The 15,170-nt window shown below is 40.3% G+C and overlaps 1 protein-coding gene and 1 long non-coding RNA gene across 3 annotated transcripts in view; one reads left to right on the forward strand and one right to left on the reverse strand.

Annotated features, from left to right (window-relative positions):
• Positions 1 to 15,170, forward strand: part of 4930526L06Rik (RIKEN cDNA 4930526L06 gene) — a 103,068-nt gene that overhangs the window by 75,110 nt on the left and 12,788 nt on the right. The gene's annotated exons all lie outside the window — the stretch shown is intronic.
• Ms4a5 (membrane-spanning 4-domains, subfamily A, member 5) lies at positions 1,940 to 11,969 on the reverse strand. 2 transcript variants are annotated; one of them, NM_183190.2, is made up of 5 exons: positions 11,715 to 11,887; positions 7,324 to 7,452; positions 5,760 to 5,816; positions 4,684 to 4,836; positions 1,940 to 2,372 (listed from the first exon to the last, which is right to left on the reverse strand). In NM_183190.2, the coding sequence occupies exons 1-5, from the start codon at positions 11,865 to 11,867 to the stop codon at positions 2,271 to 2,273; spliced, it is 594 nt and encodes a 197-aa protein (NP_899013.1). In that variant the 5' UTR covers positions 11,868 to 11,887; the 3' UTR covers positions 1,940 to 2,270. The 2 variants fall into 2 exon arrangements, with proteins under 2 accessions (NP_899013.1, XP_006527187.1); XM_006527124.4 differs by lacking the exon at positions 1,940 to 2,372 and adding an exon at positions 3,572 to 3,691 and having other exon boundaries at positions 11,715 to 11,969.

Raw genomic sequence — 15,170 nt, forward strand, 5'->3', positions numbered from 1 at the left:
CATGAGTGCAGAAGTGTATTCAAAGTGTATTCAATACGACACAAGGACCCTAGAAAGTGTTATATTCTCTCTGGCTCTGTGTCTCTGTGTCTCTCTCTCTCTCTCTCTCTCTCTCTCTCTCTGTCTCTCTTTCTCTCTCTGTTTCTCTCTGTCTCTCTGTCTCTCTCTCTCTCTCTCTCTCGTGTATGTGTGTGTGTGTGTGTGTGTGTGTGAGTGTGAGTGTGCTTGTGTCTGCATGGGCATATGTGCACCACAACTATGCAGGTGGTCATGGGAGCCTGAAGAGGGTGTTAAGAGACCCTGAAACTGAAGTTAGAGGTAGTTGTGTTCTGCTCAATGTGAATGCAGGGAAATAAACTATGGAAAAACAGGAAATAATCTTGAGCCATCTTTCCAGCTCCTTCACTAAGATTTTATTTAGCTCTCTCATCAGGTCATACTGGTATATTCTACAGGTTACAGAGCATGAGACATGACAGACCGACTACAGGCAAGAGTCTTCCAAAGTATCTAGTTGTCCCCATTTCCCATGATGCTGCCTTAAACCAGTCTCTCCCAGATATCCTATGCAATGGAATCATTCCCCATGGATCTCTCTCTGAATACTGATCAAGTTCCCACCACACTCTGATGTAATTGATATGTGCCTGGGGTGCACTGGGGATCCTGAAAGTTCCTTAGATTATGTGAACCAAGTGTGTGACCCATTTCATTAAGTGATTTTGGAAATAAAACGAGTGCCTTTCTGCATGCTACTCTAAAAAAATATAGTTGTTTTGGGGGTAAACATTATTTCTGTCAACGTGTAATGACCATTAATTTTGAACGGAATAAAGGAGTTAGTTCAGAGACTCAAAAAGAGCTTGGGAGATAGATATTGCTAGATAAGGAGCGAGACCGCTCAGGTTGTGGAACCAGATGGCCTGTTGCTATGGACCCTGTGACCTTGAACAAATCTTATCCCTTTTGCATATCAACTTCCTTGTTTGGTTATGACAATAAAATTTGCCCCAGGATTTTTGTGAGGTCAAATAGGCAGAAGCCGTATCATTTGGCACAAAGTCTGAGATATAGGGACTTCACCAATATTTGTCATCATTGATTATTGATTTGAGTATTTACCCTAGTTTGCTTCTCTGTTGCTATGATAAATACTACGGCCAAAAGAAATTTAGGGGACAAAAGGAGTTATTTGCTTTATATTTTCAGATAAGAGTTCATCACTAAGGAAAGTCAGGGCAGAGACTCAAAGCAGGAATCTGGAACAGAAACCATGAAGGGATGCTGCTTACTCTGTTCTGTTACCCATTATTAATTTGAATAAAAATGGTGCCCATAGGCCCATACAGAGTGACACTTTTAGGATGTGGAGCCTTGTTGGAGGAAGTATGTCTCAGTCTTCCTTCTTGCTGCCTATGATTCCAGAGTAAAGCTCTCAGTTCATGCTGCCATGCTTCCTACCATGACAATGGACTATTAAACCTCTGTAACTATAAGCCAGCCCCAGTGAAATGGTTTTCTTTATAAGAGTTGCCATGGTCATGGTGTTTCTACACAGCAATTGAAACCAAACTAAAGCATCCATAGAGCCAGCTAGTTTTTTAAATATAGCATCCCCCCACCTGCTTGGGGATGATACCACCCACAGTGACATGGGCCCTCCCACATCAAGCATCACAGTGTCCCACAAATGTGATCACAGGTCATTTTATATGGGCAGTTCCTCTTCCCAGGTAACTCTAGTTAGTGTCGAGTTAATAAAAACTAACCAGCAATAGCACAGTTAATTTTGTAGATGTCTGGCTCATAACATTTGATGATCTTGTGACTTCAAGGCACAATTTGCTGACCAACCCATTTTTCTTTCCAATCCATCTTTTTGCTTCATAGAGCAGGAGCCCTTGTGTGGAGTCTCTTAGGGGATTTATCAGGAGACTGTCACAAGTAGCAAAGTCGTATGATTTGGTCACCCCTGAGTCTGAGCTCTGGCTTTGCTCATGTAGAGTAGCCATGCCACAATGAGCACAGGGTGTGTGTGTGTGTGTGTGTGTGTGATTACACCAAGGTGATCACTCTATTGGAGGAGGAAATGCCATTATCAGGGAGAAGAATGTGTTTAACCAGCCAAAAAGGTCCCCTATGAGTCATTCCCAACCCATTTTCCCTCAAATAATTGTGAACTTTAAGTGTGTAAGTGTGTTGGCTCTTTCTCACAAGCAGGACTGGCATCTGAGTTTTATCATTTTGCGTTTTTACTTGTACAGTACTATTCAACAGCATCCCCTTCCTTCTGTGTAGCATCCCAGAACTGAGGAAAAGAGGGAAATGAAGAGTTCAACAATGCTGAAGATCATCAACATAACCAAAATCCCCTGAAACAGAGAGAAACAACAGAGTCGTTATATTAGGACAGTGATGGATTTTCTGATCACCACAAAGTCACACACCATTACCACATAATAAACCACCACCTTTCAAATTAGTGAAAGATAATGGGAATATAATGAGTACCAGCATAGGATAGCATAGCATAGCATAGCATAGCATAGCATAGCATAGCATAGCATAGCATGGGATAGCATAGCATAGCATAGCATAGCATAGCATAGCATAGCATAGCATAGGATAGCATAGGATAGCATAGCATAACATAGGATAGCATAGCATAGCATAACATAGCATAACATAGGATATCATAGAATACGATAACATAGCATAAGATAGCATAGCATAGCATAGCATAGCATAGCATAGCATAGCATAGCATAGCATAGCAAAAGATAGCATAGCATAACACAGCACAGCATAGGATAGCATAGCTTAACACAGCAAATTGTTTAAGAAAAATGAAATAAGATATTTACTAAGTTATATACAAGGAATTCTCCATTTCATAGGTATAGCCTGCATAGAATGCACATCAGAAAAATGGTCTCTTGAAGAACAAAAGAATTTCAAGAGATAGGAAAATGGTAAAGACAAAAAATAGGAAAGGGAAGAAAAATCAGGGAAGAGAGAAAACCGCTACTCCAGAAAAAGAGTAACTCGGAGAACAAGAGACGTGAAGAGAAGCTGAGACTAAAGGCACCACTTGGTTCTTTCTAATTGGTGCAGAAGACTTTTAAAGTAGGTTGTACCATGGTCGCTAAGAGCACACATAGCCAGCCATACACAACTGGCCAGGAGTCCACATGCCAGTCAAAGCTTGCCCTCTTCTAAGAACAGATCCTTCTGTTGCCATTGCAAATGTTTGTGTGGCTAACAGTCTGTTCTCAGCTATATTTGTACCTTTTGAATAACTATTGGAGATTACTTTTTTTTTTTTAACAGTGACATATGTCATGGTGTAAAGTATTTCCATACACTGCACTTGTGCCACAGGAGCTGATTGATTTCCTTCATTTTTCTGTGGTTTTCTTTCCTGTTTTTGTTTTGCTTTGAATAATGCTGCAGCAGAGTTCTCATAATACATGTGTGATTTAAGTGTGGTGGCGATAAATACTGGATTGGGAGCTCTGTGTGCCTTTTATGTGCGTGAATGTTGTCTCATTGCTGAGTCCTCTCAGGTAATGATTTCTCACCATGCCCCTGCCTGCCATCCTACTTCCTCATTAATCCTGGAATGCAGCCTGGAAGCTTCTGACTGAATCCTAGTGGATGCTGATCACATTGATCAATAAATTTCCAGACTCTTGAGAGAGAGAGAAAGCAAATTGAGTTTTTTCTTTTGGGGGGGGGGTGAGAATTCATTTTAAAAAATTGATTAATTAATTTGTATCCCAAATGTTGCCCCTGGGCTCTCTCCCAGAATTCTTCCCGCATCCCCCCACCCCGACCCCTTCACCTCTGAGACAGTGCCCTTGTCCCGGGCATCCCCCCTTCTCTGGGGCATCTCATCTCTACAGGATTAGGTGCACCCTCTCCTACTGAGGCCAGACAAGGCCGTCCTCTGTGACATGTGTGCCAGGGACTTCAGACCAGCCCGTGTGTGCTCTTTGGTTGGTGGCTTAGTCTCTGGGAGCTCCCAGGAGTCCAGGTTAGTTGACACTGTTGGTCTTCTTATGGGGTTGCCAGCCCCTTCAGCTCCCTCAGTCCTTCCCCTAACTCTTACATAGGGGTCCCAGACCTCAGTCCAAAGTCTGAATGTAAGTATCTGCATCTGTATGTTATCAATCTTTAATATACCTACTGGACTCTCATTTTTTTTATTTATAGATTTATTCATACCATCTTACATTATTTTACACCAGTTATCACAGTACTTTGGACAGAGCAGAAATGCCTATTTTCAATTTGCCATACCTTATATAGACAATTTACCACACGTTGTTAGAAATCTAACCTAAATATTAAAACCAAATAAAAACCATAGACACTCACAGTTATAATATATACTGAGAACTATGAACCATGAGGACATTGCTAAGCCTCTGCCTTTTAGAATCTTTTTATATTTGTATTATCCTTAGTTACTTGCACGTTTTATACCTTTTATAAGTTATGAGCATTTATTGTCCTATTCCACAATGCGTGGTCTAATGCTGATCTGATACAACAGGCTTCTGAATGAGAAAAAGGAAATACACATGTGTCTATAATACTATCTGGATGGTGCTGACCGGGTGATAACCTTTTTGTTTACACCATCTGCTTCTCCCTCTAGAAACGGCACAGGATACTTACAATGAATAGAATGGTAATAACACCACACTGCATACCATCTGGAGAATAGCCACAGATGAATTCCCCATCTAGAAGGAAGCCAAATATGAGGAGAATGATTCCAGCTGCTGCTCCCAGAGCACTAAGTAAATTCATTGCCCGGCTCATTTTTATCTGCAACAGAATCAGAAAATAAAAGACTTAGGCCTGCCTTGTTTCACAGACAGGGCAGTGCGGGTGGAAGACTGGAGAGATGGATTTTCACAGTGCCAAGAAACCACATATACATATATACTTACCACACATACAACTTAATCTGTGCCTGGTTAACTTCCATTCAAATAGAGATAGCTATGACCTATTTAAATGTTCATTTAAAGACTGTGTTTAACTAAACACTGCATTTCTCCATCACTTTTACATCTCCCTAAAAATTACAAACTTTAGGGCTGGTGAGATGGCTTAGCAGATAAAGGTACCTGCCACCTGACAACCTGAGTTCTATCCTTAGGACCCACATGGTATGAGAGAACAAAGTCCTAAAAACTATCTTCTGATCTTCACAGACACACTGTGCATGGAAATGTATCCTTCCCACCCCCACATACACATAGCTAATAAATAAAGGCAAACACATTTTAAAATTACAAAATTTTAGGACGTTCTTTGATGCAAATAATTTACTGAGTTATTACTATCTAATGTCTTTGTTTATTTGAGTGAGATAGAATACTATCAGCAAACCTTTGGAGTGTGCTTGTGATTTAATTAGGTTGTGTGCACTGTGCTTTTCCTGTGAGTCAAGCAATAGCCTGTTACAGTATCTGGCATCCAGTAGGCACCAAAAATACTCATCAAAAGGACAAATGAATAAATGACTAGATTACTGAGGTCTACTCTGCATTAACATCTGGGGACCAAGGACGGAGCCACTCAACGGTTCTGTGCCTCAGTATCTTCATGTAAAGCATGAGACTCTGACATGACAATCTGGAAAAGTGTCCCAATATGAATGACTTCTGATTCTATGATGATTTTTGAAGCCAGCAAAATCACTCAACAATTATAATTTTTAATAAAGTAGACATAGAACTCACCAGAGTGTCCGTAGTTTTCCTTTTCAGAGCAATCAGGAAGGCCCCAGAGTTAATGAACTACAAGAAAGAAAAATAAAGGATAAATATCCTAGTGATGGACATGATAAGAGGATGCTGAAGGTCTCTCAGGTCAGGTCTCTGAACACTTCTATGTCTTCCTTCTAAGCTTACAGAAACCCCAGGGAAATGAGGAGGGTAAACCACCTCACAGAGCAAAGCTAAAAAGGCTGGATCTTTAGTCTGTGCCACCTCTTTGAACAAAAGGATGTTTCTACCTTACTGGGCTTTCATATCTTTATCCATTTTCCTGTTGTTGATCTGTTATTGGTATCATGACTCGGTGTCAAATGCCCAGTGTCATCAGTTTATGAGCACTAAGGCCATATAGTTATCATAGTCCAACCAGTTTATTCTGTTGGATGGAAACATAAGGCACAATTTCAGCCAGCAGACACAGACTGATAGTTGAAAAAAAGAAAAGGAAAGAAACTGCCCCCCCCCACACACACACACTAATTTTCATGGAGGTGGGTCAGATATGGCAGCCTCATTGTCTAGCAGAAACTTAAAATCTGAGTTCAGCCCAGCTGTGTTTAAATTCTTGCCTCTTCCTCCAGACCCATTATTAGAGAATGCTCTCCCAGACCTTCTGACAGACAAGGAAACCTTTTTCCCTTTTCACCCAGACACCCCCTGTTCCCATCCTTTGTAGATGCTTTCCACCTAATTAGACAACTCCTCACTTGTTAAGACTTGGTCCAGCTGGAAATGACTCTGGACAGTGCCCTTTCCTCTGGAAGTGGCTTCTGTGTTCCATGTCAGTATTTCTCACACCCTACGAGGAATTGCTACTAGGGACTGGCTTCTACTAAATTCTCACACCCTGCCCATTCTCTGAAGCTAAGTAGGTACTAAGCTAATAGAGATAGCATACAATTAAATAAGCATCTCTGTGCTCAGCCACTTGGGAGCTGTCCCTGCTCCTTCACTTTCTGCAGAGTAAAGTGCTCATCAGCATCAGAAGCAACACTACATATATATAAGGAGTTTACTGATCTCATGACATGATTTCTTTCTTATTAGACTAATGCCTACTGGAGAATAATCACTGTACTAAAATTTGGATCTTCATTGTCTTGCTCTGTGAATACAGTTTGTCATATGTTGCAAATAATTTTGGATGGATTAATGGACTATAAAACCACCATAAAACCTAAAGGAATATCCCCTCCAAATTTCAAGACCCCAAAATGGGCTACTGTCAACTTTGGTGATTCAACAGAGCAGAGAGCTTGCTTTAATTCCCATGAGGTTAATGTCTTAGTTGCATTTTTCTGTAGATTCACATACCCAAGTCTATCTTGTTTCATAACTAAGAATCCAATCGCTAACACCTCCCCTGATTGACATACTTTTTTTTCCATTTTTTATTAGGTATTTAGCTCATTTACATTTCCAGTGCTATACCAAAAGTCCCCCATACCCACCCACCCCCACTCCCCTACCCACCCACTCCCCCTTTTTGGCCCTGGGGTTTTAATTGAACTAAATACATTATACTCACCAAAACAGAGCCCCAGAAAGGATATCCTGAGATAAATATAAAAGGAAACCTTGGGTATGGGTTTACCAAGGTGAAAAGGAAAATGACTCCAAATGAAAAGTTCATGATTCCAAACAGGATCTGGGTGGTCTACAAATAGAGAGGAAAGTCAGCACACATGGGGATGGGGCTAGTCCCATTTAAATCGTTAGTTCAAGGATTCGGCAGTTACCCTTTTTATAGCCAAGGGAAGGAGGATGGATGCTCCTTTACGATATCCCTACATGGTTCCTTACCCACACTCCCATCTGATAATTACTAAGAGGAAAATGAATCTAACCCAGTGCTCCCAACCTCAGGGTCAGCTGCGCCATGAGTGGATGCTTCCAGGTCCTATTCTTGTCTGACTGAAATCGCCAGCTCACCAGCACATATGTGTGAATGCTGACTTTTAAATTACTGAATCAGGTTGACCTCAACTGGACACCCAGGGAAATCCTCTGTGTAGGGGGAGGAGCTGATACTAAAATCTGATTCCCTAATTGGTTCTTGATTGCGTCAATAAAGAAGGCAGAAAGGATTTGCTGGGTGAAAGGAAAAAGGTAGGATCCGGGTCCAAGAGGAAGAGAATGGACACAGGGAAGGAGGCTTTTTGGCTACGCTTTGGAATGAGAAAGTGCAGCAGCCATGTAAGGTCTTAGGGCAACCAGAACCAGCAGCCTCTGCCATCTGAGTTGGCTGAAACAGGTTAGCTGATAAGAGCCCAGCAATTGTGCCAGCTGGCTAGTTTTAAAATAATAAAACTGTCTAGTTTTTTTGTTTTTGTTTGTTTTTCCTCTGAGCTAAGGTTGCAGGGGAAAGAGAGAAGATGGCGTGATAGCTGGTGCTTTAGTGAAGCTAGTTGAGAGGGGCCTGTGGAATGTGGACAGCAGCTGCTGGATTTCCCGGATGGTTACAATCGAGTTGGAGCAAGGAGAACTGAAAGAAGTTAGAGTGTGGCCAGGGCACCGGGCAAGGAAATAGTATGTTTTTAAAATCACATGTTACACTCTTGAATGTGAATGATTCTCTGAGCCTTTGGAAGTAGTGCTGCATTGCCACGAGCAGTGCATCCTTCCCGGGCTGTTCTTTCTGCTCCCTGTCCTATGCTTGTGAGACACATCCTCAACATGCTGTTAATGTTAGGCAGGGGGTTGATGGGTGCTAGAGAAGTCTGGAAAGAATGACAAAAAGAGCTGAAGGCTTATGGTCAGGGGTTATGTCTTCTGTGACCTTTTCAGTGCACTTCCTTGGTGAGCTCTTTTGTTACTGTACTAACATTTAGTGGCTGAGTCATAAGAGGTATTGTGTACATTTTTATCACATCTGCATGACTAGTCCTCTTCAAAGTACCACTACCAACTTATATTCCATGTCTTAAAATGGGTTCACTTTCTCCCTTTAAGCCTGATTTCCTGACTTCTATTTCTCTGTTGTTGATGCTGTCATCTTTCTAGGCCTAGGACCTTTGGGTCATCTCAAGTTTCTTGATGGCAACAATCCCAGAGTGGCTAACTTTTCTATTATCTCTACTCATGGAATCATACATACTTCAGCCAGCAAGATGGTTCAGCAAGCCTTGCCACCAAGCCTGACAATCTTGAGTTCAATCCCTGGAACCCACATGGGTGGAAGGTGAGAATATACTCCTGCAAGTTCTTCTCTGTCTCCACACATGTGCTGTGGCATGTGCATGACCATGTATACACACACAAATGAATAAATACATGTTAAAAATATAAGTAGCAATCTGGCAGAAGAGTTAAAACAAGTTCATATTGACTTTTATCCCATTTTCCTGTTGTAGACAGCACTGGGATGTGCATTTCATAGCTCTCCTGTTTCTCCTACATGTCGGTGGATATATAGATGCCACACCAACTCCAGTAGTGACTTGCATGACAGGCCCAAAAGCTTGGACACAGTCCCAAGGCGAAAAGTTCATGGAAACTTGGTCTCCTGGAACCATGGCATCCTGTAAAATGAATGCTCCAAATCTGTCCTTGCTTTAGTCGGTGAATGGATCTGTGTGATTTCCTTCAATATTGTTTTATTCTAAGTGACTCTAAGGATTGATTTTGACATATAGCTAAGTTAGATTAGCCTTCATCAGTGTTCCAATATCCTAGGAAATTGTTGAGCCAACCTTGGGCTTTGATCGTTGTAAGAATGTTACTCATTCAGATGAAATGCCTCCAGTGTTGATAGTGATAGAAATCAGGCATTACATTCTACTAGAATAGAGCTAGTAATCTCAGGGCTAGTCTACGTAGTATACTTAGAACAATAGATAGCTGAGTGACTCCCATACACAGGAACTTACAATGGCCTAGGGGGAAGGTGGATTATAAAATAGACTAGAATTGGAACTATGGCAAGGGCATGAAGCCCTTGTCCCTGGCTTCTAAGATTAAGCTGACCTTAGGTGGGGCTGCTTTTGATCCCAGTTGTTAACATTGATTTTTATCCCAGTTTGTTCCTGTTAGCTTTTATGTATGCATTCCTCTGTTTTGTTGTAAGAGTCATTTTGATCAGATAACTTCAGTGTACCTTGGATGACCTTAATGTATCACTTAACTTCCTTGTTTCCTTCTGTAATATAAGCCTGATGCTCACTTTGAGAAACTACATTCATAACACTCCCTTGTGTTTGTGTCTGTCACTTTTTCGCTGACTCCCTGCCCACCTGTACCGGGACCCTGATCCTCCTGCAGAATGAGGGCCGACTGAGTCCAGTCTGCAGCACATAGATATTCCTCCATCACTCATCGTCACCTAGAGCACTCACTGATTCTTTCATGTTACAATATGAAAACGAGACTCTTCACGCTTCCTCTTGGCTTGTTAGCTAATTTCTTGTACTACAGAATACTATTCTATTATATGGGTATGATGGGACTAATTTGTCAAGCTTCTTTTATTAGTCTTCTTAAATCCTTTAAGCCTAGATTGACCTCTCCCAGCCTCCTCCACTGCTTCCCCGATGCTTCCTGCTCTTTGGCTTCAAGAGCTTACTGCATCTTTTGTGCTTCTGTGTCCTCATTTTAGTTCTACTCGTTGAGATTCCATGATTTCTTCACGGTCCATATGAAATACCCAATTCATTGCAGAATGTGCTCATTTCTTTTAACTGGAACAACTGTTCTAACTCTGGGCATTCCCACATCACTGTCACCATTTATGATCCTTCTAGATACTCTATTGAAATATAATTCTTAATATTTTCATAGTATTATTATTTTCACATGAAACCTTTATTTTCTTAAGTGAGGAAAAACTAGCTTATATTTTTTTCCTGTGAAAACAGCATCCAACATAGTTGTTTGCACCTAGTGCAGTTTCTGTTAAAGCAAACTATTTCATTCAAGCTTGAAGTCCATCATACTTGACGAGATGCTGAAGCAGATTACATTAGTGTTTTTTTTCCCCCAAGTGCCACAGAATGATATTTATTTTTTGTCTTGTTTTATTTTATTTTTTGTTCTGAAAAGGATTACTTTGTACTTTCCATTACGAGAGGCCAGTGTTCAAAAGGCAAAATATTCTCCAAGATATGTGTAACATTACTACCTCAAACATATCTGACTGCTTCCTACCTGTCCATTATCCTAAGAAAGGTTTGGTAAATGAAATTAACTTCTGTGGAATGACAGGTTGATGGATGGAGAAATGAATGTTTGCCAAGGTCCATCTAAGCCTAGACAAAGAACTTCAGGCAACTAAGGATTTCTGAGAAAGAGAGAATTGATCTTTTCTAGAGATAACCCCCACCCCCAATAGATTATCCAAGTATCAGCCAGCAACACTAATAAAACTCTGAAAGTTGTATTTATATGTTTGCGCATTTATATACATATGTAAACAATAACAAAGAAAAAGAGACCATAAATTTGAGAGGGAACAATGGGGGAGGAGCCATGAATGAGGTTGGAGGGAGATGATGTACTTATATTATTAATTTAAAAATTAAAGAGGCCATTCTAAAAAAATCTTTATACTTATATGCATAAACAAACATATATATCTGAATACTATGTAAAACTATGAGTTCTGAGGTCTGCTTGGGAAGCTGTAAAAGTGTGTGTTGCAGTTTGCTAAGAGAAGAAATCTGAGCTAACTTATACTCAGTTGTCCTTTTTTCTTTTGCTCCTTAAGATTGACTAGAAAGATAATTAGTTTGGAGGCTGTGATTTTTAAGAGTTCAGGAACATTGAATTTACTCATCTTGTATTTTCCTATTCACAGAATCTTGTTCATAATTCATGTAGAAGCACAATCCATACTTCCTGAATTGATTGGCAATGACATATGGAGCTGATTCCTTGGACATTGTGTGCTACCAGATCTTATACATAGGGACACATTTTACTTACCCCTAAGATCTCCAATTTTCTAATAATGATCTTCTGCACTCGGTTTTGGGGATTATAGGCTGTGGCTGTAAGTTCTGTTGTTTGGTATTCTTGAGTGGTGACCTCTGGAGGGAACACCAGGAACAAGGGACTATGTACATTTTTTGAATCCATGATGGTATAGTTGGTTTTTTCAAGTGGAAGGGAAGGATAGAGCTGGCACTCCCATTTAGACCATGTTCGTTTCCTGTACTGAAGCTGTTTAGAGCACTGGCATTGTTGTACTCTGATTTAGAATTATAGAACCATAAAGTCACAGAGTCATAGAATTTCAGGGATGGGCAAGAGCCTAAAGAATTAAAGTGCCATTGCTTGTGTATTGGTTTGGAGAATATGACTAGTAGTCTTGGTTTGATCAGAAAATACGGTGTCCTTGGGCAAGTCATATACTACTTTGCTCTTACAACTACCTCATTCACATATGTATTAACCTGTCAAATCTTTTAGTTCCCAAGTTTCTAATTCTTCCATTTCAAGTGTAGAGAGAGAGGACAAAACCTCTCAGGCCTTAAAACTAATCAGTCATATTATTCGTGTTGCCTGTCACTTAAAAGGTTCTTTTCTTGTTTTGTGTCAACGTCATTTTAGCAGACTTGTGTTATATACCACCCTAAAGCAGAGTGGCTTTAAAGAACTACAATTCTGTTTTGTGGGAACTCTGCCAGTTACATTGCTAATTTTTTTCCTGGCTAGTAATGTTCTATTTACCCCTGTCAAGTTTTCTCATACATCTATGGTCACTAGTGGATTGTGCAGAATTAGATAGCCTCAGTCATGCATCTTCATCAGTGGATCTGGCTGCCAAATTGCAAAAACATAAATGAGCAAAAGAATTTATTATTTTTTTTAAGTGTATGTGCATGCGTGTGTTGGTGTTTTTGTGAATGTATCCAATTTGTGTGAAGATACATGCAGAGGCCAGAAGAGTTCATCAGATCCCTTGGAGCTAACTATAGGCAAGTTTGAACTGCCCAGTGTGTGTTCCATGTAAGAGCAGCAAGTGCTCTACAGTTATCTCTGTCCCACCATGTCTTATTGGTCATATATATATATATGTGTGTGTGTGTGTGTGTGTGTGTGTGTGTATATATATATATGGACATGTTTTGTTAGTCATATACATACATACATACACACACTCACACACCCATATATATGCACACATTTTAAGTGGATTATAATGCACTTGGTCTGTAAGTCAATGTTAGTAATAATAGAAAATGCTATTAGTCAGCTACTTTTTATATCATTCTGTTCTATCTATTATGGTCAAATATTTTATCTCAATTTGTTTCCATAGTTCATTTAAGCTGTTTCTTTATCAGTTTAATATGTATCTATGAGCTTAACCATAAGAACTTGACAGTATCACAATGAGTTACGGCAAGTGTTACTGATCTGTGGTTCTCTATTGCAGGTGGTTGTGAAAGGAAATAAAACTTGAGACCTGTGATTCATGTAATGTGTGTCAAATAGTCCAAAGAGTTGTTTGTGAGCTTTGAAACCTGGGGCTGAGAACATAGCAGAACAGGCCAGGATATGCCCGGGCAGGCCTGTCTTTAAGACATTCCTGAGGCTGCTTGGCCATAAAGATAGAGATAAAGAGAATGACATGCTGGACTGGCCCGGCGCCTCCCTATCTCCCGCCCTTCTGACCTAAGTTAAATGTTAACAGGCTGCTGATGTTTAAATGGACCAATCATGTGAAACTGAGCCAATTCCTCCCCCAGCCCCACCCCTTTTCTATAAAAACCCCCAGCTTCCAAGCCTCGGGGTCGAATCCACTGTCTTCTGTGTAAGATACGGTTCGACCCGGAGCTCTGCCATTAAACAGTTGAAACCACTGTCTCCTGCATGAGATACGTGTTGGCCCGGGGCTCCGTCATTAAACTACCTCATGCTTTTACATCAAGATGGTCGTCTGTTCATGATTCTTGGGTGCACACCAAATCGGGAATTGAGTGGGGGGTTTCCCCACTAGGTTCTTTCAGTTGCTTGCTAATAGACATCTCAGGTGTGTTCATTTTGACATGGATGGTGTATCTGAGCTCAGTTTTGGAAAGCTTCATAAATCCTTATGTATCTTATTTTCCAGCATTACAAAATCTCCCTTCACGGGAGGTCCTCTAATTTTAAAGTGGTTTATGAATGACTGAATATTATATATTTTTTATTAGGTCTTAATGTTCCCTAATCAAACCTTCATCTTGTTGTTACCTGTTCTTGGGAAGTTATGATGATGCAAGTGGTCAGACTGAGTTCAAGGCTTCATCTCTGATTTCCTTGCTGTGTGGTTGTAAGAAGGTTTCCCATGTTCCTTCATTTATGTCATACTCTAGATGAAGCTTACTTTTCCTTGTTTTTAAATTTCTTGTCTTCCTATTAAAAAAATGCTCTCCTTCCAAAGACCTATATCCAATCCCTAGAGAATAGGACAGTGGCAAGTGTTCTCTGCCTGGAGGTCTCCAAATCCTCTGGGTGTCATTGTCATTTTAAGTCACAAACAGTGAGTCTAGATCTTATTCCACAAAGGATTGTGAAAAATCCATTATTTCTCCCGATGTATTCAGCTATGTTGGGAGAGCTACAAGGAGACATGAGAGGGGGAAAGTGGCTGGGGTTTCTGTTTATCCTGGGCTGCTGCTTTAGGGCTGACTTCACGCTGTGCTGTCCTGCTGGTCATTATTACTTTCAAGTAGAAATGCTGCAGCATTTCAAGCTGCAAAGATTGTTTTAAAATAAAAGTGGCAACATTTTTTTTAATAGAACCTCTAAGAGCAAGCACTAGGGACTTCCCACTAGCTGTGTCTTCTGACACACACTTTCTAATCCCTAGTCACTCACTGGTCAGTATATCCATACAAATGTTCTCTGTATAGTACTCCCCTTGTGACTACCAGGGATTTTGCTGTAAAAAACAAATTGGTATTTGATTTATGATGATTGATTTTTGTTGTTTTTATGCCCTTGTGCGTTCTACCATCTAAGAAAAGGTTTGTGTTAGTATTTTTGGGCCACCATAACCAAGTACCTAAGAATGGGTGATTTAAACAACACAATTTTATTTGTAATTTCAGACAACAGAAAATACAAAATATGGGTGCCAGCAAACTTATATTTTTAATTTTTTTAGATTATAATACAATCACATTGTGTCTCCCCCCTCTTTGTTCCCTCTGATTTCTCCTATATATCCATCCTTGATCTCCTTCAAATTCATGGCCTCTTTTTTTCACTAATTGTGAGTATATTTCTAAATATAACCTGTTCATTCTGTATAATGTTACTTGTATGAATGTTTTCAGGGATGACTGTTTGCCACTGGACAATCATTTGGTGTGCTCTTTGTCTGGGAAAGACTTTACTCCATTCCCAGCTTTTCTCAGTTGCCTAAAGGTTGAGGAATCATGGGTTTTC

The sequence above is a fragment of the Mus musculus genome, chromosome 19 (assembly GCF_000001635.26).
Source record: "Mus musculus strain C57BL/6J chromosome 19, GRCm38.p6 C57BL/6J".
Lineage (NCBI taxonomy): Eukaryota > Metazoa > Chordata > Mammalia > Rodentia > Muridae > Mus > Mus musculus.